The following is a 24,087-nucleotide window of genomic DNA, read 5'->3' as shown; positions in this document are numbered from 1 at the left end:
TAGATTTATATGATGTGAGTGATATTTTCATTATCGGATACAGTTTCCTGTTAGTTTTTCTGTGAATTTTTTTGGCATACGTGGATATAAAGTGATTTAGAACCTCTTGGGACAAAGGAGAGCTGTTAATATTTATGTCTAAAGTGATTGCATCTAAGATCAGTAAATATATGTATGTAATTCTAATCACATACCATTTATTCATTTACAGAAATCTCCAGTGACCTTGACCTACCTAGATAAATGTATATAATTTCCAGTCATCTCTAACAATGATATCATTTACCTTACATCTTTCTTGGCACAAAGTCAGGCATAAATACGCAGTGTTGTTTCTGGTATTACCACATATTTATTAGCACATTCCCAGTATCAGTGATGACAGTAAACCTTGCAGAGTAAGTAATCCACTTTGGCAATTCAGAATTGATGTTGTAAGATCTCTAGCTGGTAATTTGACACTATTAATAAAGTATTAAGTAAATGGTATAATTTTAACAAATAATAGTAGGTTTCAACTTTAATTACATCACTTTACTGCTCCTCCAAGGGGCTTTTTTCAGTGAGAAATGGGTAGGATGGGGCTGCAGGCAGTGCATGGGGTGTTGCTCATACCATGTGTCACGCAGGAGAGTGTGGTGCAACATGAGTATAGAATTAGATGAAAAACTCTTGGTCTGGTTAGCTGTATTCCAGGCCTCAAAATGAGAGCTTGAATGAGGTTATAGCTGGGAGCAGTATTGATTCCGTGGCTTCACCAGTCAGCAGTGACAAGCCAAGGCAGGTGATTTTGAAGTGCCTGCTTACTTGTCTGTCACAGGGAAGGCAAAGTTGAGTGAGTTTGCTGCCCAGAGACATGACAAAATGACATTGCTTTTTTTTTTTTTTAATTCACTAGCGTTAAATCTCTCTCTTTTTTTCCCCCCTCTTTGCTGAGTGCTTTTCTTGTTGACAGATTCTGAATTTGTTGCATATTCTGGGAAGTGTAAGATTTGATTTTTGGCACGGTCTCATTTATTGCCATTGTTGAGTTTTGTCCAAGTATAAGGCTGGAGTTGCTATAACTAGGTTTCAGTGATGAATAGAAACTTCAAAAATTGACCAGTATAAATTCTGGAGACAGTGTAACATTTTATTGGATACTCTCTTAAAACTATGCAGTGACTGAAATTAATCAGCCTTTCAGAAATACAGACAATCAGGAGAGGTTGCAACATAGTCAACCCAGACCACCTGGATTAAAATTCTGGCCCTACTGTTCATTAGCTGTATACCCTTGGGCAAGTTACTTAAACACTCTCAAACCATCTCATCTGTAAAAGGAATATAATAATGACAATAGTAGTACCTACCTCCTAAAGTTCTTGTGAGGATTAGGGGCTGGTACATTTGAAGCATTAGAACAGTGTAGGGTATGGTAAGTGCTTACTAAATATCTTGTTGCCCCACTTGCATTTTCTTCAATGTAAAAAATGCTATTTGGACCAATAACAAAAATTTAAAATAGGGGAAGAAAGAAAATTGACGCAGTAATCTAAAGTGAAAACATCTTAGGTTCCATTATAGTAGTTTCTCAAGTATTTGCAAAATATTCTTTCTGGATATGGTTTAAGTCTTATTAGATCCTTGCCCAAGAGAGTTCAGTTCCACTTCAGTGTTTCTCAAATTAAGTTCAGAGACTTCTTTTCTTGAGGTCTGTTTCCTTGTTGGCGTCATCTCTCAGGGTCAAGCTCAATATGTTCTTCATCTTCTGGCCAAATTGTACCAAGCTGTACTACTCACTGTCCTCCAAATATAAAAAATTACAGAATTTTACATTCTCTAAGTCTTTTGTGAACCAACTACTATAAAACAGAAAGAGATATATTAATTATGCAACTTAATAAAACAGCCATATCTGGGAAATGTGAAGTGTGATAAAATGCCTTTTCTTTTTCATTCCTGTGTTGTATGATGAGACAAGTTAGAAACTAGTTTATCAGTGCATCAATGAGTTTTCCAGGGATTTTTTTTATCTAAATATACAAGCACTGTTTTTAAGAATGCCATTATTGTAACTCCAGGGAATGCGCATTCCGTAAGTTCCTGAAAAGTGTAAGTTGCCGTGTTATATCTCTGTTCAAAATCATTAAAATCCTCAGACAATAAGTTATAGAATCCCTTATTCATTAGATCTGAGACTCCATGCTTCCATGATAGGATCTTCTAAGAGAGCCACTCCTGTCTATACCAAGTCATTTTGCATCAGTGTCAAAGTCATAGATAATCAAAACTCTCAGCTCTCACTGCCATCTCCTCTACTGCTCTTGTTATTGGCAGGGAGATGGATGGTTGTGTTCCCCGCCCTTTACGGACTTGGAGAGCCAGTGGTCCCCCGTGCTGAGGTTATACTTGCCTTCTCCTTCTCTGGCCTATACTTTCTCACTGCCTGCACCTTCCAGGGCCCCAGGTATACTTTGCACCTCTTCTTCCTCTACCTTTCTTCGTAGGGATGGTGGCAGTGAGGGCAAAGGAAACTAACATTTGCCAGGCATGATGCTAGGCCCTTTCACATATCATCTCGTTAATCACAACAGGCTCCCAATCCCAAGGTAGGTGATGACATCTTGTTACTTAGATGAAGAAAATGGAATTTCTCTTTGTCTTGGTCTGAATCTTGCCTACTGTGAAGTCCAGGCATGTGAGAGGAGTTTTCTCTAACCCAGTGGGCTAAGCTGCCTGGAACTGCTAGTATACCTAGTAGGGACAACCAAACTAAAGTCCTCTGTCAACATACGGACCTACTTGGAGATCTCACTACTGGTTCCTCATTAGGCTAGATAGTGGCAAGGAGCACAGAAACACTAGATCACATCTTGGTCACTGTTTCCAGTGTTACATCCCTGTGGATTAGGAGTCCAGCAAAATCTGGCTTTGACTAAAATCTTCTTACTGTGACTAATGTTTTAGTGAGGTCTTAGTATAGTTTGTCTCAAATAGGTTAAAGGCCCGCTAAATTTTATTAAGAGATGTCCATAAATATTAAATGAATTTAAATAGACATAGCTAGACAAGGTGGTATGGTAAAACACCTTTTTCTTTCTCATTCGTCTGTTAGCATCACAGGGTTTTCTTAACATGCATATAGAATTTCAATTCATAAATCCTTTTTATTTATGGAAAACCAAAATTTTAGTGTTTTCGTTTCTCTTCCCTACCTAGAAACGGTGGAAAGAACTTTCTAAGGAAGACTTATGTCCTGCTTTTGATCATTCACCAACCAAAATAATGACTGAAAAATATAATGGGAACAGGATAGGCCTAGAAGAAGAAAAACAGGCAGGTGACAGATACACAGAACTATCCTCTAAAATGCAAGATACTATGGAGGAGAACAGCGAGAGGTAAGCTTACTGCACTAACATGCTTAAAAAGATGAGACTTCTTGATCTTAATAAGTTCAGTGGATGTGAACTAAATATAGGCCCTTTGTGTATTGGATTAACATAACTATTCATTTATTTATTACCTGAGGGTATTTAAGTAGTCTGTGATGACATCATCAATCTCAGAGAGCTTTTAGTCCTATTAAGAATTCAGTACCTATGGACAGGAACCATAGAGAATGGTTTAACCATAGAGTTAGAAAATGGTTTAACACAATACTAATTAAGTGCAAAAGTAAATATAAGTAGATGCTAAAATATAAGTATGATACAGAACATGAATACTATGAATACCTGACATTTGTACAGTTATTTAGTGTTTGTACAATAGTTATAATGTAATAATTGATAACATGCCTTTAATAAAATTATAAAATATTAAAATGGGTGTTTAAACTTAATTCCATTATTGGGAGAAGAAAAAGGTCTTTTTCAAAAAAATCACATAAAATGCCCTTTTATACTTTTCAAGTTTTGAATCCATATGAATGTAAACTATTCACGTTTTTCAATTAAAAAAATTACATTTCTAAGGCTCTAATTGGGGCTGGCCCCGTGGCTGAGTGGTTAAGTTCATGCGCTTCGCTTCAGCAGCCCGGGGTTTTGCTGGTTCAGATCCTGGATGCAGGCATGGCACTGCTCACCAGGCCATGCTGAGGCGACGTCCCACATAGCACAACTAGCAGGACCACAGTTACAATATACAACTATGTACTGGGAAGCTTTGGGGAGAAAAAGAAGAAGGAAAACAAAAGAAGATTGGCAACAGATGTTAGCGTAGGTGCTGATCTTTTAAAAGAAGAAAATTACATTTCTAAGCCTCTAGTTATCTCACATGCATTAGGAAGCTGGTATCCTGAGGTATGAGTCACTTAGCAAGGTGACTTCCTCTCTTTGGTCTTGTTGAATGACTTTTTTCTTTTCTTTTTGTGAAATATGCTTTTTATTGTGTATAATTTTATGCTATCATCATATTTGTTACATTGGGATCTTGGGATGTGCTGTGAAAATCGTTACAGTCTCCTGTATGTTATAACTTTACTTCTGTATTTCCCCAATATAAAAATTACCTGAAATTTTATAAAAGGTAACATATTGCAATACATAGTGTATGTGTTATTATATATTATACTGAAGAGTTTGTTATAAGTTAGCAATGTTACTCCTTGTTTATGGCTTTGGTGGTTTTAGACTACAAGTGAAAACATAAAGTTGTTTATTCGTTCCTTCTTTCAACTTAAATATAATACTTTTAAATCACGAAATAATATTCTTTTACATTATCTTATCTTTTTCAGTAATAAGACACTCCAGTTCCTAATGTTGTTGTTTTGGCTGGTACTGTGTACAGAATTAATTGGAAACAAGCTTGATGATTGAATTAGTGTCCTTAGTATTTCAGAGGTATTGAATTCTAATCTTTAAGGACACAGACCAGCCGTATTAACAGTCTCAACGAGGTAAACCTCTCATTGTCCAAGTTGGGCAGTACAGAGATCAGTAAAACCACTCAGGAATTAGAGTCACTGCAGAAGGTGGTTTTATTGGGTGAAGGGGGAGGCAGTGTACACATATGTTATTGTTTTCTTCCCTCTGGGATAGATGAGACTAGAGCATGTTTGAAAGCAGGGGGAGAGTCCCAATAGGAAAGTAAGGACTCTGAGCAGAGAGGATTAATTGAGGAAGCAAGGTTATAGAAAAGTAAGGGAGGAGCCAGCCCCGTGGCCAAGTGGTTGGGTTCCCGTGCTCTGCTTTGGCGGCCCAGGGTTTCTTCGCTGGTTCCGATCCTGGGTGTGGACATGGCACTGCTCATCAGGCCATGCTGAGGTGGCATCCCGCATACCACAACTAGAAGGACCCACAATTAAAAATATACACCTATGTACCAGGGGGCTTTGGGAAGAAAAAGGAAAAATAAAATCTTTAAAAAAAAAGAAAAAGAAAAATGTAAGGGAGCATACAGTAAAGATTACTCTCAAAAGTTCTATTGTTTAGTCCTAATGAATTTTAATGCTGATCTATTGCTTTGTATTAGAGTTGCTAATAAAATAACTCAAAACCTTATTGAAAGAATTTCAGTTTCAAAGGGATAGAACACCATATTTTGTTTTCATCATTTTCATTATTAAATATCCTCCAAATCAGTGTTTTTCATATTGAAGATCACATTCCCATCGTCATGAAAGCAATTTAGTGAGTTATAAAAAGCATTTTTTAAATAATAAAATACAGTAAAATAGAAATCAGTTTAAATTAGACAATAAAATAGATGAGTGTCACAAATAGTAACTAAGTCTTTTAACGTATTTTATATATGTACAAGTTATATATAAATTCTCTGTTTACATAGAAGTGTACATATATGAATGCGTATGTGTGTGTAGTTGCTCTGTTGTGATTGTAAGGTATTTCTTTCTTTAAGGTTGCCATCAAGGTTTGAAAGCCTGTGTTCTCAATTGTACTGGAATGCATAAACCCAGATCACTTAGAGTGGAGAACAATTTGGATAAGTGAAAAGTCAGATCATTCAGCTCCTTCTCATGTGTTTTACATAGTGTGATTACGCCTGTTGAGACATGATTGGCAGGAGCCTGATATATGTGCCACCACGAGGAATTTCACATGGGCTTCCAAGGGCAAGGGTCCACTTGAAGCATTCCCTGCCAGTTTATGGCCTAAATTATGTAAACATATGGGAAAACCAGGTCCTGCTTGGCAGGTAATCATACAGACATACTTTCCTTAGGCCCAACTAGATGAAAAACAATTTTATTATATCACAAATTGAGAATAATCCTTCCTTCGTTTGAATTGCATTCTTAAACTAAGTAATGGTCTCCTTTGGTATTTGTATTCACTCCATTCCTGTTACACATGTATAGTGCATTTTTGGAAAGCAGGAGCCTCTATTCCGTTATTTTAAATGGGAAAATTGTGTGTTCTTAGCCCAACCAAAACCATAACCAATTTCCCCAGATATCGTAAAAATCCTCTTGAATTCCTATTTAACAGAATATTTAAAGCACTAATTATATAATCATGTAACACTCACTGAACGTATTGGGTTTATATGATACACAGCAACACTAGATAAAAAATATAATTGTCTTCTATACTGCAATGAAAATTTAAAATGAAATAATATGTTAAAAATTGCATCTCAATTGGAACCTGATTGTTGGTGGCCCCAGGCTCCTAGCAGAAGCAAATATAAGGACTAAGCCCTTGAGTGGGAGCTCCATATTCTTTTATGTATTTTATATATGCTTTGCCTACACTTGAATACAGCTTCAATTTTTTCACTGGCGGGTACACAGATTTGTTATAGTAAATTTTCAGTTCAGAGAGTGAATTCTGGGTAATAATTTTTGCAAGTCATTATAGCAAATATTGAGATAGCATTCAGATAGCCAGAGATACCTATGTATAAGTAAAAGCAAAGAAGACGTTAGAAAGCACCATAGGACATACAGAGATAAGCACAGTGTAGTTCCTAAGTTGCTAAATAGGGAGTAAAACAAAAACCCAAATTAGCAACATAAATTATTTGCTGTAAGTTAAAAGCCATAAGATGAGAATAGAAGGCTACAGGGGATGAGAGGTGGGAGAATTGAAGAACAGAATTGAAATGATGGGACCCGAGAGAAGAGAAGGTTTCTAGTTAGAGTGGGGAACAAATTTGGAGAACAGCAAAATACCGTTTGGGCAAGAACAAAGTTGTGCATAGCAGGGGAATATTGGAAATGATGTGGACATATTTTCAGTTCTCTTGGGTATATATCTAAGAGTGCAGTTGCTAGGTCATATGGTAACTGTATGTTTAACATTTTGAAGAACTGCCAGTTTTCCACAGCAGCTATATCATTTTACATTCCCACCAGCAATGTCTGAAGCTTCCAGTATTCCAAAGAAATTTAACATTGATAAAATCATCTAATGTATACTCTATATTCAGATTTCTCTAGTTGTCAAAAAAAAATCCACCTTATAACTTTTTAAAAAAATAACTTTATTGAGGCCCAGCCTGGTGGTGCCGGGGTTAAGTACTGCACGTTCCTCTTCAGCGGCCCACGGTTCGCTGGTTTGGATCCTGGGTGCGGACATGGCACCACTTGGCAAGCCACGCTGTGGTAGGCATCCCACATATAAAGTAGAGGAAGATGGGCACGGATGTTAGCTCAGGGCCAGCCTTCCTCAGAAAAAAGAGGAGGATTGGCAGCATTTAGCTCAGGGCTAATCTTCCTCAAAACAAAAAAATAATAACTTTATTGAGATATAATTTATATACCATTAAGTTCACTCATTTAAAGTATACAGTTCAGGGGCCGGGCCGGTGGTGCAGTGGTTAAGTTCGCATGTTCCGCTTCGATGGTCCAGGGTTGGTCGGTTCAGATCCAGGTGCAGACATGGCACTGTTTGGCAAGCCATGCTGTGGCTGGCGTCCCACATATAAAGTAGAGGAAGATGGGCATCGATGTTAGCTCAGGGCCAGTCTTCCCAGCAAAAGAGAGGAGGATTGGCGGCAGATGTTAGCTCAGGGCTTTTTCGTCAAAAAAAAAAAAAAAAAAGTATACAGTTCAATGGATTTAGTATATTTACAGAGTTGCGTAGTCCTCACCATAATCTAATTTTGGAACATCTTCATGATCCCAGTCTCTATAACTATTTAAGAAATAATTCAAGGTGTAATCAAAGATCATGCAATGTATTTGGTTGATGTAATCCTTTAGTCTCCTTCAAGCTGGAACTGTTCGCCACTGTTGTTTTTCCTTGCTTGACATTGGCATTTGCACCTTCTAGACCTTTTAGAATGTCTCACAATTTGGATTCCCCTGATTATTTCTCCTTATTCAGGTTAAACATTTTGGCCAGGAAAAAAGTTGGCTCTTAACATAGTAGACACTGAAGAGGCATTCGAGATTTTTTATCAAGCTATGCAATCAGAGCTATGCTTTAAAAAAATTACTGTGGCAATAATATTTAACTTGGAAGCAAGGAAACTGATTAGGTTTTTGCTGTAATATAGGCAATAAGTGAAAAGAGGAAATGGATTTTGTCAGATTTTTTTTAAAGGGAAGAAATAGTAACTTACATATTGCTATCTGCTATTCTTCTTTATGGTGTCCTAGAACCGTGTGTCTTGAGAGCCAAAGACCTTCCATTGGAACAAAATTTCTTTGTTAATTAGCGAAATGGGAGCTAGAAGTATGCATGGACAAACAGAGCAATTGGCCCTCCCAAACAGAATATTCATGGAAATATTTAGTAGATAAGCTTTTATCAGGAGGCTTTGTGAAAAGTTAAAAATCTGAAAAGGGATTAGATGCTGGGGGACCCACTTGTCTTTCCACTTCTGCTAGCTGGTTAGCAAAGAAAAGAAAGAGAGAAAACTGGCTGTCACCAGTTTATGTTTCAAGAAGGAAAGCACCATTCTTATTTTCAGGTTCTATTAAAAGTATTTATTAATATAAAATTATACTAAAAACTTTTGCTGAGTTATCAGTGCATCTCTGGACAATTTAGAATATTGAGGCTTTTTCCTTTATCTTATTCCAGTGTTTGAATGAGTTGAAAAATGCGGAGGGGGGTATTTGAGCTGAGGTCCTCTGTGGTAGAGTGATTAAGTCCTGCTGTGCACTTCCTTTTATTTGTTTTTGTTTATTCCTAGTGTTCTACGGAAACGTATTCGAGAGGACAGAAAAGCTAACACGGCTCAGAAGGTGCAGCAGATGAAACAGAGGCTAAATGAGACTGAACGAAAAAGAAAAAGGTGGTTATATTGGCAACCTATTCTCACTAAGATGGGGTTTGTGTCAGTCATTTTGGTTGGCGCTTTTGTTGGCTGGACACTGTTTTTTCAGCAAAACGTTCTATAAATAAAAAATTAATTCTGCCCAGCAAGCTTCTGCACTAGTAGCTGACAGTGTGGTGTTAATCACAACAGTTTGTCTGTTAGCAAACTCCTCATACCCAAAAACGGTGCAGTAGAATAGACACCAACCAGATAAGTGACATATTCAGTCCCCAGCGCAACATCTCAGGGCGCTGCCCCCAGACTGTAAATGGCTATCTAAAATAAAGACTTTAATGCTTGTTAAAAACTGGTACATTTTGCAACTGTATTCGTATATGTTAAGCGTAAAATTTCACTTGACGAGATTGAGAAATCCTTTATCAGAAGGATTTGTTTTTGGAGGCTGTCTGGATTTTGACCTGCACTTGATATAAGCAATAAATATCATGGTTTTATCTAAATTATTACTGGAAAGAAAATGACCTTTAATGTGTGTAATGTATAATGTACTATTGATATGGGCATCAACATTTTATATTCTTAACCATTTCAGGGTAAATATATTTTATAAGTACCTATTTAATCTTACTTTTGTAGTTAAATGTACTTTTTAAAAGCTCAATTTGCAAAATCTGTTACCATAAAAAATAAATTGTATGTTGACTCAGTTGTACTGGATGCATTTTCCTACAAGAAGTTTGATATGAGCAGTTAGATCTCTGAATAAGCAATTTTTACTATATATTTGCATTTCTTTTATGTTTTACAGTTTTCCCAATTTTAAAAAGAAAAGCAAACAAACAAATATTTTCCTTAAAAATATCTTTGAAGGAAAATCCTCCTTACTGACGTAGTCAGGTAACAGTTGATCAAGACTTTGTAAAGAAATCGGTTTCTATAAAGCCCATTATTAATACCATTTATTTTTCATGAAAATTTCAGTGTAATTACCGTAATTTATAATTGGGGTAAATCATGATTTGGGTAATAAAAATAAGGAGCAGCATTTTATTATCCATGATTTCAGTTTACTAGACTGAAGTTTTGAAGTAAAAATTTTTTCAAGTTCTTTCTACTTCAATAAATAGTATGATGATGTACGAACCTTACATTGTCCCTTTAACTTCTTAATGCGTATTTTTAAAGCCTATTGTTTAATGAATTTAACTGCTCATTTGAGTGCTAGCTTTCGTCAGATTCCAGCATTTCTTTCAGTGTTTAACTTGTTTAACTTAAACTTTAAATAGTTGTTATAAATTTAATTGCTGAAATAATGAAATCACATTATTTCACTGGTTTTCAAACTATGCTCATGGGATTTCTAAGGGGTCGCCAAGAGGTGGTAGGAAGGACTCCAAGTTTTCAACCCTTACTTTTAACCAGACCATCTCTGCTTTATCTATTTTATATACTACATAAGATTTCTGCATGAGGTTTAATTATTTTAAAAGTGCAGTTATAATTTAAAAAACAGTTTGAAAACCATTGGTATAGATAGGTATCTTGAATTGATTTGAGTAGCCTTCTTGAATGTGTTAAATTATGCTGAAAGTATGAAAGCAGGATGTAGGTGGTACTACACATTAAATAAGATTTGTATAACTTGTGCCTGTGTCCTAATTCAGTATTACTGTGTCCTGTAACCTTTAAATGGAGAGGAGGTAAGAGGGACGTTTTCTTATGTCTGTCTGCGTTAAACCTATGCTCAGGCAGCAAACCCTAACATTTTAGGTCATTATTGGTTTAAAGTCTTTCTTTCCAATTTACCTTGATTTATCTTTGCTAGAATACAGTATATTACTTTGCAAGTCAAATATGAATAGACCATATTAAACTTCCAATTGAAGATAGCCTTCCTTTAAACAAAAAGGTAAAGACTTCTTATACAAAGCAAATGCCGACAATGATGCACACTGCCCCTTTGCTGGGTAAATGCGCTTCATTGGATTCGCTATTCCCGCTTTGCTTTTTGTCTGCTCTCTGTCCTTCTGGATGGCATCTGTTGTAATATATTTTTCAATCATATTCAGCATAGTGAACACTTGCTGGACTTCTGCAAGGGTTAGTCATCTTTCCTCCTTCAAGCAGATCCTTGAGGATAATGTGTTAAGTTTTTACCATTAATAATATTTTTGGTGGGTGCAATGTACTAATTATTGAAAATATATGGCAACGTGCTGTGGTGCCCACGGTCATCGTCCTGACCCTTTATTAAATGAGGTATGCTACTAGGAGAGGAGGACACAGCTATCATTCTTGCCTTCTCAGGTGACGAGCAGAGGAAAAGTTGGTAATCCTTGACGGGTTCTGCAGCTTTATAAAATTTGTGTATCCTTAGGTCTTCATCATATTTTCTAATTATAACAAATTTTAAAAGTCAGTTGTGTAGTTTGACTTTGAGGTAGTATTTTTTAAATAAGTTAAGGAGGAAAAAAAGATTTTTTTAAAAACCAGAGGCTTTTATTATTTTAAGAAAGAATATTTACATTAATATCGACTTCATTTATGTTCATATCTATCCCTGCTAATAAACTGACAGCAACTTTTGATTTAATGCCATCTTTTCTGGCTACACCAACTGGTTATATATTCGTTTCCAAGTTTACCCAAGTATTTCATGCTGTCCCACTACTCATTTTTAGATATGCTTGCACGTATATAATATGTAAAAATATGATTCTCTATATTTAGTTTATCCATATATAAAATAAAAATAATACCCTTTTCCTGAATTCTTGGGTTAAAAAAAGTAATATGTTAAAGTGCATAGAGAACTTTAGAACAATATAAAGACCATTTCTCATGTTTAGAGGATATTTTATGTGTTTGCTCTGTCATTTTCCTCTTCTATCTTTTTGGTTCATTTCACTATGTATTACTATTTCTACCAAGGAATGAACAAAAAAAAGAGAAAGAAAGTGAAAACTTGTTAATTTTTTTTTAAATAGCTCTGCTTAACAGGTATGTCAGAGGAAGGAGTTGTGACTCTTAACTTTATGTACACTTCTGCTTGTTCCTTTGTTTTAAATAAATTAGAATTGATGGTATGAATCAAAAAAGATGTATCAGTTTAAAAAGTAGTTTATAACGTGGAGCAGTCCTCCAGTTTTTACATCAATTCCTTCTTTGCTTTCAGCATCAGTTTACAGTGATGGTTGCTACCATTTACTGATCGTTTCCTATTTGCCAAGCACTGTGCTAAGCAGTTTTCATATATTATCCTATTTAATCCTCACAACAAACTTTTGAGGTAGGTGGTGTTATTATTAAGCCATAATCAACCTGAGACTTGATACTTCTATATTCTTTTATGGTGCTACCATTGAAAAGTCTCATATATATAGTATATTTTAGAATTAGATAATTCTTAGAGAAAGACTTACCTTCTGCAAGTCATTTCCCTCTTAGAAAAATATCTCTGACTAGATTCTATATTAATAGACACAGGCCAGAACCTGATTATATTAGAAATATTTTTATGAATCATTATATACTCTATTTTAATGAGTACTTAGATTTGCAAAGTGCCTGCCTGGTTATTGTACAGATTTTAAAATCTAGTCTGCCTTGATTTTTACATTCAGATACAAATCATCTAGAGATTTTTCTTAAGTATAGTCTATTATCATCTAATGCCGTTATGTATAGCGTCCATTTCTTCCCATGTTCAGGCAGGAGCCTAGGAATCACACCTTCTGTAAGCATTGATTTATTTTTTCGTCTCATGGGCCCACGTGAGTTTGTCAGTGGGGTAGAGAACATGGACCAAGAGCGTGATCTCTAAATCTGCTGTGCGCTAGTGGGGGGGCGGGGAGCCGGGGGGTGGGGACCGAGGTCAGAACTTGGTACATCAGTCCTGGTCTGGAACTAGCTGTATAGCAGAAATGTCTGTTCTGTGTTCTTATTTCTACATCAACAGCTAATTACATCTCTTTTACTTTAAGAAACCCATTTGGCTTTGACTTAATTTAGATGATGGGACACAAAATCTTATAAATAAAATTTTGAAGAATAGAAGCATAATATTTTTCCACATAATGAAATTAAGTTCTCCTGACTTAAAATACAAGTCTTCGTCATTTCCTGAATGGTTTATTCTGGAATTGACCTGTTTCTTTAATTCGTTTGTCTGGATTTGATTCCATTTTTCCTTATTCCTATCTTCAAAGTACTGTTTGTGGGACAACAGCACCAACAGCCCTTACAACAGTGGCTGTGTTAGAAATTGTAGCTCTCTCTTCTTCTATTCAATATGCGTAAATGATAACACGCATTGGTGGGAAGAAACTCACTTTTGTAAGCTCCACAGTGCCTGCTCTACCCAGGAATCCTCAGAGAGATACTGCACGCTTACTGGCTGTATTTTGTGTATGTGGCCATAATATAGCCATTTCATTGTTCAAGATTTGGGAGTTTAAGCCTTTCATTTGGGAATTTTAAGCTACCCACTTTCTTGGGTAGTGTTCTGAAGAAGAATCTTCTAGGAAAATGGTATGAGTTTGGCTATCTCCTTTTTTCCTCAGCAGCAGGAATTTTCTCAATGTTTACCACATTCACATTGCTCCAAGAACAGCATTGAGCAATTCTGCACGAGTGCTTTCTCTCAACATTCTTCAGAGAAATGATTGTCTCCTTTGGCTACTGGATTCTGGAAACTTCTTTGAGGAGAATTTTTTCCTTACTGTCATTGCTGATCCTTTTCTCATGTTGTATGCTATTTACTCCATCACAGAGCGTTGTCAAGCGTAAGCAGTGAATCAAACTGAGAAGCTTTTACTTGGTTTGAGAGGCTTTGTCTTTATCAGTAACAACCTGACAAAGAAAAGATTTTAAAGAGCTCTGACCATCTCTGAACAGTCCATTGGGAGAATGAAAAGTCCAGTCTTTTGAAGTCTTTCTATTTTAATAGGTTTTATAATTTAGCATGGGATATGGGAATTACAGGATTTATCGTTTACAGAGTCTACTTTAATACTCTCTGTTTTTCCATTACGTAGTATGTTTTGGGGAACTATAAGGAGAATTGCATGGGACTTTTTTTCTTTATTGAGACCGTTTTTTAAAGAAAAGCATCAGCTCTTTATTGTTGCTCTAATATCGCATAGATTTTATAGATACATGATGATGTTGATAGTTCAAATTACTATAAAAACGAACAAGTTATTTTGAGTTTGATGAATTCAGGAAAGGAAAACTAGGTAAGTTGATTTGATCTATAAGGTAATACTTTGCTCACTATAGAGAAGTTTTTATGTTTCTTTTCATTAAAATATTAGTGTGAAAATCTGTTGACAAAAACTGCTTAGGATGCAGTTTGACATTCTATGACTTCAGATGGGGAGCTAGCTTGGGAAGATGATGCTCTGTCTGTAAAGCTGGCCTGCATCCCCTTCTAGAATAAGGATGATTGGCAGTGTGCAAGGGCCGCTTTCTCAAAGAAAGCACCAAGCGTGGCTAATTCCACCTCATTTGTTTGGCCCCGTTTTACTTTTGCCTTGTTAAATAAAACAGCCAAAAATGATTCAAGTGAACTTATATTTTCCTAAAATGAAGCCCATTTATCTTTTCACTCTTGCAAGTAGTCTTTTAAAATAGTTAACACTTCCAATGATTTCATCTTATTTTCTTATCTCCCAGAATAATATTTACAAAGAAAGAAATAAATGAATTTTTAAAAATGCTGTCAAATTCTTCTAGTTGTTATAGATGATAGTTCATCCTTGGTAAGTGTATTTTTAACACACTGTTGGGGAAGACAAAGTGTATGTTGAACACCTACAGTTCTGCCAGTCAGTTTAAAGACATAATCTAAATTTAACCCACTTAACACTTCTAGATATATCACGTTACCCCTATTTTCAGGTAAGAAAACTGGTCAAAAAATAAGTAACTTGCCCAAGATTGCACAGCTAGTACCTGACAGAGCTAAAATTTAAACTCCAGTCTGTAGAATTCCCAAAACCCAAACCTCATACTTTTTCCATTATGTCACACTGACTCTTTTTATGGAGTATTTAAACCAAATGTTTAGACAACTACTTTTACCTGTTAAAATTCAAAGTAACCCTCTTTATTTTTTAAGTGAAACAAGTCAAATTTTTTCCCTCCAAAAAATTTTGTGAAATGATTTGAACTACCAATGAACCAGAGAAACGCTGGAACATCAGAATATTCTCTAAACCAAACCATTTCATTCACTTTGATTGCTTAGAGTAAATTTTTTTTGTTTTAAAGAGCAGACTTCTGAATGTGTGGCAAACAAGTATGTATCTTGCAGCCATCAGAATCAATAAGTACCTTTCCCTATTTTGACCACTTTGGTTCAGGTTGCCGTAGATCCCGGCAGTGAGCATACATAGAAGGTTTTATGACCACAGATATCTAATGAGAATGTCTTCTTGATGACTTGACAATTTCTCTATCAGTGCTGGAAAATCAGAGAAAAGGGTTATTCAGAACAGCAAGGTCATTGTTACTGTTATTTTTTTCCTTCAGTAGAAGGAGCCAGTAGTTGGAAGAAGCCCAATTTGCAGTATTTCGAGGTTTTTGACTAAATGTTTTGGATAAATGTATGGGTGTGGTTTATGTTTCCTATTTATATACATGGAGATACCATAATGACAAATATTTAGGTTTTTTTTTTTTTTTGTCGTAGCAAGGGATGTTGGGGGGAAAATGGAAATACCATTTACCTCCTCAAAAGTTCAGCTATTTGCAGATATTGTGAAATAACATCAAAAACTCAGCTGCCCTTCAAATAGTTATTTCATCTGTCTATCACATGTTTAAACTCTCATTTATCTTTACTTTTTGGCATTAAAATACAATAAATCTCTCAATTATTTTATGTCTGTGTTTTCTTTTATAATGATAGTAACTTAAATCGTGTTACTTCAGTTCTGTATTTCTATAACCATTAGTATTACCTTCAGGACAAAAAGCATGCTGCTAACAGTCCATGATTAAAGCTGTAAGCCAACTTTATGTTCAAACATTACGTTCATAATATTTTTAGCAGTATGATACAGTGGAGGTCCAAATTGGATTAGACTTTTGCGTTGAATTCCAAAGTATTGGTAAGTCTAGCGCATACCATATAATCTTGCTAAACTGTTGTGGGTACATTTTTTTTAAACCTGTCTGTCTGTCAGTATCTCACATGGAGGTCATTTCTTGAGTAATAAAGGATGGCCTGAAAAAGTCCTAGTCATTCTTGACAAACAGTATGAGTTATGGTGCTTTAACATGAGTCTACCTCACACCACCAATTCTGTTTGAAAATCGAGCACTGAAGCAGTTTTACCAAGATAACAGTGAAGCGCTTAGTGTGGCTGAATGTGATACGTTGGAATGTTTTTCAGTTGCCTTTTTAGTTCCTTGTTAGTCCTTTTATGTTTGTGTGTATCTGTCTGTCTGTGTGTTTGGTAAATATGAATTGAATAGATGACTTCTTATTTTATGTTTTAGGCCAAGATTGACAGACACCTAAATATTCATGACTTGAGAATATTCTGCAGCTATAAATTTTGAACCATTGATGTGCAAAGCAAGACCTGAAGCCCACTCCGGAAACTAAAGTGAGGCTTGATAAACCTGTAGATTGCCTCACATTTGTCTGTTTACAAAGTAAACTTTACATCCAGGGAATGAAGAACTCCACCAGCAGAAGACTTTGCAGAACCCTCTAATTTGATGTATTGTTAAGTTTTTAAATGTGTGTATGAAATGTAGAAAGATGTAAAAGAAATAAATTAGGAGAGACTACTTTGTATTGTACTGCCATTCCTACTGTATTTTTATACTTTTTTGGCAGCATTAAATATTTTTATTAAATAGACTATGTTGGTTTGTGTGCATTATCTTAGGACAGCTCTGCTTCAGATAATGAATATTTTCTTAAGGGTGTACTCTCAAATTTTTATACCTAGCAATTGACATTTAAATTGAAATTCGTTCAAAATGTTGGCCCCTTGCTTTTTAAGTTTTTTTTTAGTTGCTCCTCAATAGTCTTCCTGTCAGTATAGGTTAGGTGAAAGCAACAAAAGAAAAGTTATTCCTTGTCTTACTTAGAAAAGTAATATGGATAACGGTATTAAGTTAATTTCAAGTAAATACAGCAACTCAGTGCTGTTTTTTAAATTGCAGTGTGATCCTGTGTGGATGTTGTGCTTTCCCCAAACATTTCCTGTTAGAAACAGATCAAAGATTGCTTCCTGAGTGAGACTCGGCCTCTTTGCCATCTGATTTCCCAGCCAACTGATGGGTTTGGACTATGTGTCCAGTCAGTTGCTGGGTTATCGGTGATACTCTTGTTGTCCAGAGACACTCAAGCCTGTGTGTCACGTGAGCATCACCTTAATGGTGTGATTGTTAATAAACTCATAATTGTTTTTGTTTTGCCAATCATGAAAGTTTTCCAATACTGTTCATTGAATACATCTATTTCATCTTTTAAAAATTTAATGACTCAGCTTATGTTTCTTTTGGCCTTGTTTTCCAGGATTTTTTGATCTGTTTTAGGAATAAGCAAACTGTTAATCCCTGGTAAATCTTTCCTAAAGAATGCATGAAAAGTTTATTATTCCACACAGTAGTACAGTAAGACCATCCTCCCATTGTGTCAACAAAGCTTCTTGAAACAGTTATCTGCACTCAGCTACCTCTATTTCCTCGCTTCCCAGGTACTCGTCACCCTACTAGTACTATCTGACTTCCTCTTGTATCTCTCCACAATGACCCAGAAAGGTCATCTTAGCCAATGTAGCTGACCCTCTTCAATGCTTACCTTATGTGGCTTCTTGACAGCAGGATTAGGAACTCCTCCTTTGCAGCTTTCTCCTTAGACTCAGTAAGACCTCTCTCTGGGTTTTCTTCATCTCACTTCTTCTGCCTGACTCGTCTTCTTGTTTTAAAATTTTATGTAGTAAGAACACAATTGGAATTTTATCCCTGTTGATTAGTAACTCCCCATATCCCCCTCCCCCCAGCCCCGGCCACCACCATTCTACTCTGATTCTATGAATTAGACTATTTTACATACTTTATAGAAGTGGAATCATCCAGCATTTGGCTTTCTGTGACTAGCTTGTTTCACTTAACATAATGCTCTCAAGGTTCATCCGTGTTTTCACATAGTGCAGAATTTCCTTTTGGGGGTTGTATAATATTCCAGTATTTGTATATGCCACATTTTCTTTATGGTCAGATGAATGGTCATCTGTCAGTGGACTGTTACGTTGTTTCCACATCTTAACTATTATGAATACTGCTGTAGTGAACATGGAAGTGCTAATATTTCTTCGAGAGCCTAATTTCAGTTCTTTTGGATAAATATCCAAAAGTGGGATTGTTGTAGTTATGTTTTTAGTTTTTTGAGGAACCTTCACACTGTTTTCCATAGCACTGCACCATTTTGCATTCTCACCAACAGCACAAGAGTTCCAGTTTCTCCACATCCTTGCCAACCCTTGTTGTCTTTTGGTTTTTTTGATAATAGCATCCTGACAGGTATAATGTGGTATCTTATTGTGGTTTTTATTTTAATTTCCCTGATGATTAGTGATACTGAGCATTTCTTCATACCCGTTGGTCACTTTTATGTCTTCTTTGTGTTACTGAGCAGTGGGCTTGGTCTGCTTGCTGCGATCTGAGCCAGTTAGTCATGAGTTAGAGATGGAGGAGGGAAGCTTTAGTTCTGTTCACTGGCATAATCAGAATATTGGTGACTACGTCTCAAAAAACTTGTCTTCAGAATTACAGAATCTTGAGGTAGTTCTATAGGGAAAATGGGCAGTAAGGAGGAGGGTTAGAAATGTTGGCCTTCCTGCATTACAGACTCCAGGGTCTTTCATTGTTCTTTTCTTCTGTCACTGATGATGAATATCTTGTAGGTGTGTTTCCTGCCTGTGGTCAGCCTGTTCCTGGAGAGAAGCTCATAGAACAAAGTTTTAATTTATCAAGCTATAGTGAAGTCCAGACGTAAGCGGAAGCCATAAATCAGGAGAGCACGTGAATTATTTTAGAGTACGTGCCGAGCAGCGAGTAGTCACACAGAGGAGAGGCTGGGATCATTTAGTGTAACAAGATGGCCTCACTTGTGTTCACTTACATTTGGAGAAATGTCTGTTCAAGTCCTTTGCCCTTTAACTGGGTTATTAATTTTTTTGCTCTTGAGTTGTAGGAATTCCTTATATATTTTGGAGACCAACCCTTTATCAGATAGATGGTTGGCAAATATTTTCTCCCATTCACTAAGTTGCCTTTTTACTCTGTTTCACTTATGCCTGACTCTTGAATATTAGAGTTCCCAAGGACTCCATCTTTGAGCCTTTGATTTTCAATTTAACACACTTACCTTGGATAGTCTCATCTTTGCCCAAGTCTTTATCTAATACCTCTGTGCTGATTATATACAACTTCAACTTCCAGCTAGATGTTACTTCTGAGTTATAAGTCATATATCCAATTCCATTAATGGTCATTACATAAATTCCTTAAACTCCAAAGTTGAATATTATCTCCCTCATCCCCATCTCACTTTGTTCCTGTATTTCCCAGTTTATTTGGTGGCACCCTGCTTTAGTTTAAACCTTTATTACAAATGTGGATTACAGCAATAGATTTTCCTGCCTACTGTGGCACGCCTGTTTGTGCCAGTGCACTCTGCACAGCCTCCCAAGTGATTTAAAATACAAATCTGATTGTTAGTCTCCTTAAAATTCTCTGACGGCACCTTAGAAAATTTTGCCTTCATTTTAAATCCCAAAGCCCTGGCATGCTGTCTTGTGCCCCATTTCATCTTTTGGCTGTTACCTGCCTGTCCTATCATTTTTTTAAAAAATTTTTTCCCAGCTTTATTGAGAAATAATTGACATCACTGTATGAGGTGTACAGCATGGTGGTTTGACTTACATATATTGTGAAATGATTACCATAATAGGTTTAGTTAACATCCATGATTTCATGTAAATACAATAAAAAGAAAAGAAAAATCTTTTCTCTTGTGAGAGAACTCTTAGGATCTACTCTCAACAGCTTTCCTGTGCGCCATCCAGCAGCGTTAAGTGCAGTCGTCATCTCGGACAGCACATCCCTAGAACTACCTGTCTGATAGCCGCAGGCTTCTGTCTTCCGACCACCCGCCTCCAGTCCCCTCCTCACCCCAACCCCTCTGGTAACAACAGATCTGATCTCTTTCTATGAATTTGCTGCTTTGTTTTGGATTTCATATATAAGTGAGACCATACACTTTGTCTTTCTGTGACTTATTTTACTTAGCATGATGCCTTCGAGTTCCATCTATGTTGTCACAAATGGTAGGATTTTCTCACTTTTTTATGGCTGAATAATATTCCAATGTGTATATACACCACAACTTCTTTATCCATTCATCCATCAATGGACACTTAGGTTGTTTCCCGGTCTTGGCTATTGTAAATAACGCTGCAGTGAACATGGGGGTTCATATATCTTTTCAAGTTAACATTTTCACTTCCTTTGGATAAATACCCAGAAGTGGAATAGCTGGATCATAGGGTAATTTTATTTTTTATTTTTTGAGGAACCTCCATACTTTTTCCATAGTGGCTGCACCAATTTACAATCCCAACAACAGTGCCCAAGGGTTTTCTTTTCTCCACATCCATGCCAGCATTTGTTATCTCTTGTCTTTTTGATAATGTCCATTCTAACAGGAGTGAGGCGATATCTCATTGTGGTTTTAATTTACATTTTCCTAATAACTAGTGATGTTGAGCATCTTTTCATGTACCTGTTGGCCATTCGTGTATCTTCTTTGGAAAAATGTCTATTCAGATTGTTTGCCCCTTTTTTTAATTGGGTTATTTGGTTTGTTTTGGTTTTCTGTTTGATTGCTTGGCATTTTTTTGCTATTGAGTTGTGTGAGTTCTTTATATATTTTGGATATTAACCCCTTATCAGATGTATGGTCTGCAAATATTTTTTCCATTCTGTAAGTTGTCTTTTCACTTTGTTGATGGTTTCTTTTGCAGTGCAGAAGCTTTTTAATTTGATATAGTCCCACTCCTTTTTTCTCTTTTTGCTTTTGCTTTAGGTGTGACTGCCTGTCCTCCTTAATGGGCACCCTACATTGCAGCTATGCCAAACCATTTGGAATTAGTGGAATGTTTCTTGCTCATTCATTTGTTGAATGAGTATTTGTTGAACACTTATTTGCTGGACACCATACTAGGCATTGTATATTCAGTGATAAGGGGGAAAACATGGTTGTGGTCTACTACAGTCTTATGGGAGAGTTAAGCAGCAGTCATATAAATAAGCAAATACATATGCAGTTCAAACTAGTGGTGAGTGCTATGATGGAAATGAACAGAGGTACTTACTTAGATGTGAATAAAGGGGCTTTCCAGATTTGAGAAATCAGAAGCAGACATATTATTCAGGAATACTTGGGCACTCACTCTGCTGCTGTCCTTGGATAAGGATATGGCCTGACAAGAAGTTTGGCTCAAAAAAAGGAGATTCCAGTGTTTGAAGGCATTAGGTTAAAGAGAAGTGCATAGATTGCTAGTGTAGCTATGTTCCTTAGGAACAGCAGTGTAAGCCCCCAGTTTGGAAAGGGCAGTGGCAAGGCAAGAACCAACGTTTCTAGATCTGAACAGACCCTACCTTGTGTTCTCTGAGACCACTGGTACATAATTCCTGAGGTTTCTGGAGACCATGGAAGCCCCTCTAAAATCAGCTGTATCTGCCACTGTCCTGTGTGATCACCTTACTTTTGATGAAAGTTTTTCTTAATTGAATCACAGATTTAATGTAACCGTGTGACTCTTTGGATGGATCTCTTCCCAACAATTCTTAGCTCACCTGAAAGGCTGCAGCTACTGTCAAAATGGGATTGATGTAAAAACCCCCACTACTGTGATTAGACTTGGGACAGAGTATTGGGAAACCCAAGGAGTGAGCTCAGTCTTCCCAGGTGGGGACTAGACAGCATGTGGCGTGAGACATTTGGGTGGTTGAGGGACTCTTCAAGAGCAAACCAAACAGCAAAATTTGCCCACTGTTCCAGTACTTCTGATTATCTGGCCCAGTGAACACCTTAAGGAAGCTGAGATGACCGCAAGGTGGCCCAATGCACAGATCCCAGCTTCTAATGAAAGCTGTAGGAATACTTAAATTTCTCCCAAAAAGCTGGTAAGTGGGGTAGGGGAGGTCCCAAGGACGCCCTCTTTAGCTGCTGTACAGCGGCATTCCAAGCAGAACTGAATAACTGCCGTTTTAGGTGTGGAAGAGAGAATGGAGCTGAGAAATGCTCAAACTTTCCATAGTTAACTTTCCATGTCCGGGGCGGGGTGGGGAGTGAGGGGATTGTGCCATAGGGTACAGAAGCAGATTACAAGGGGGAAAAAGAAATCAGAATTACTTTGAATAGTAATTATATTGGCCTTTGTGAACCAACCTTGCTGTTTTTACGGATAATATTGGAAAGATCTGTTCTGAAGCTCTGTAAATTGCACAGACTAAATGAGTGAGAAAATTTTTACAGAAAAATTGATATTAAAACAATAAAAACTAATCTTCAGCTTGGAAGATAATGGCTTCTAAGTAGAAAACTAAAAGTTCTTAATTCAAACGACTGTGGGATGATTCAGTTTAAGTGTTAACAAATCTGATTTCAGGCTAGTTTTGTGAGGGATGTATGGCAGAGACCTCTATCTCTCAGTCTCCCCATCCCCAGATCCCATCCCTGCAGCTGGGCGGGTCATGTGACTAGTTCCGACAGTGGGAACTGAGAGGAAGTGAGGTGGTGACAGCCCATGCACAGTTCTCCCGTAACTTCCCCTGCCCAGGCAGCGGAGGAGGCCAGGTGTTCTAGATGGTTTAGTTGCAAGATGGTGGAGTCTGCTGGTCTAAGTCCCTAAGTGACGGACTAAATGCAGTCCCTTGCTAGCCTTCAGGGGACATGTAATGAGAGAGAAATGAGCTGTAGTATTAAGCTACTGCTATTTTGGGATTGCTTATTATACATAATGTAGACAACTGAGAAGCAGAAAGATGGTAACACACTAGAAGTCTTGGATGGGGAAGTATGTATTTTGCACTTTTATGGAAACTACTTGAGTCCAGGGCTTTTGATCTCAAGAGAAGAGACTACCCCATTCTTAATAAAAGATTACAGTAATGCAGCCAAGAGCTTCTACCAAAAATTATTTGTATTGATCCATTTGAATAACTCTAGTTTTTAATCTGTCTCCTAGCTTTAAAATGCAAAGATGGACTTCCTTCTATAGGGAGAAATTTAAAAAGATATATTAGGTGTGGAGGTATACAGTAGAAGACTATTACAGAGAGGGAAAAATGTTAATGGACAGTGTTGTGTGAAGGGGAAATCAATCATGTTGGAGAAGGAAAAATTATTGGTGTTAGTGAGAATATGTAACAGTGAAATCAGGAAAAGCAGTACCTTGTGAAGAGAACACACTGAGGCACTGGAGAAAGTGGACGTAGAAGCGCCAACCCACCTTTGAGAGCTTAGGAGAGAGGAGCAGCCGCACAGAGAGGCCTCGGGAGAGGGAGGCTCACAGAGCCCTGGGAGACCATCGTCCCTGAGTTCCCAACCAAGCCGTGCTGCTGTCTCCGTCCTTGGAAGCAGCTTATAGTGCCTGTCTAGGCATGACTCAGTGGGCTGAAAGACAGGCATGACAGCAGGAAACCAAATGAGACGTGGGTGGAAACTCTGCACTCCTCCACTCTCAAGGGAAGAGAAATAGAATCAGGTTCAGATGTGTTGCTGATCAGAGTAATGAGCCCCTAGAAGGAGATGTCAGCTGAGCTCCCTGAGAGCAGACCAAGGTCTCATAGTCTTCTCACCCCAGGAAACCAGTG

At 37.1% G+C, this 24,087-nt stretch overlaps 1 protein-coding gene across 2 annotated transcripts in view; it reads left to right on the top strand.

Annotated features, from left to right (window-relative positions):
* PTPN2 (protein tyrosine phosphatase non-receptor type 2) overlaps window positions 1–17,056 on the top strand; it is an 84,915-nt gene extending 67,859 nt beyond the window's left edge. The window contains exons 8-10 of one of the 2 annotated variants that reach the window (XM_046671906.1): window positions 3,202–3,383; window positions 9,094–9,195; window positions 16,687–17,056. In XM_046671906.1, the coding sequence (XP_046527862.1) occupies window positions 3,202–3,383; window positions 9,094–9,195; window positions 16,687–16,708 (306 nt within the window). In that variant the 3' untranslated portion in view covers window positions 16,709–17,056. Of the gene's footprint in view, window positions 1–3,201; window positions 3,384–9,093; window positions 12,998–16,686 lie in introns of those variants that run through there. The other variant, XM_046671905.1, reaches the window with a different exon arrangement.
* The last annotated feature ends 7,031 nt before the right edge of the window (window positions 17,057–24,087 follow it).

This window comes from Equus quagga, chromosome 9, assembly GCF_021613505.1.
Source record: "Equus quagga isolate Etosha38 chromosome 9, UCLA_HA_Equagga_1.0, whole genome shotgun sequence".
Classification (NCBI taxonomy): domain Eukaryota; kingdom Metazoa; phylum Chordata; class Mammalia; order Perissodactyla; family Equidae; genus Equus; species Equus quagga.
The sequence above is the reverse complement of the archived record's forward strand: the minus strand, read 5'-3'. Positions and strand labels throughout refer to the sequence as shown.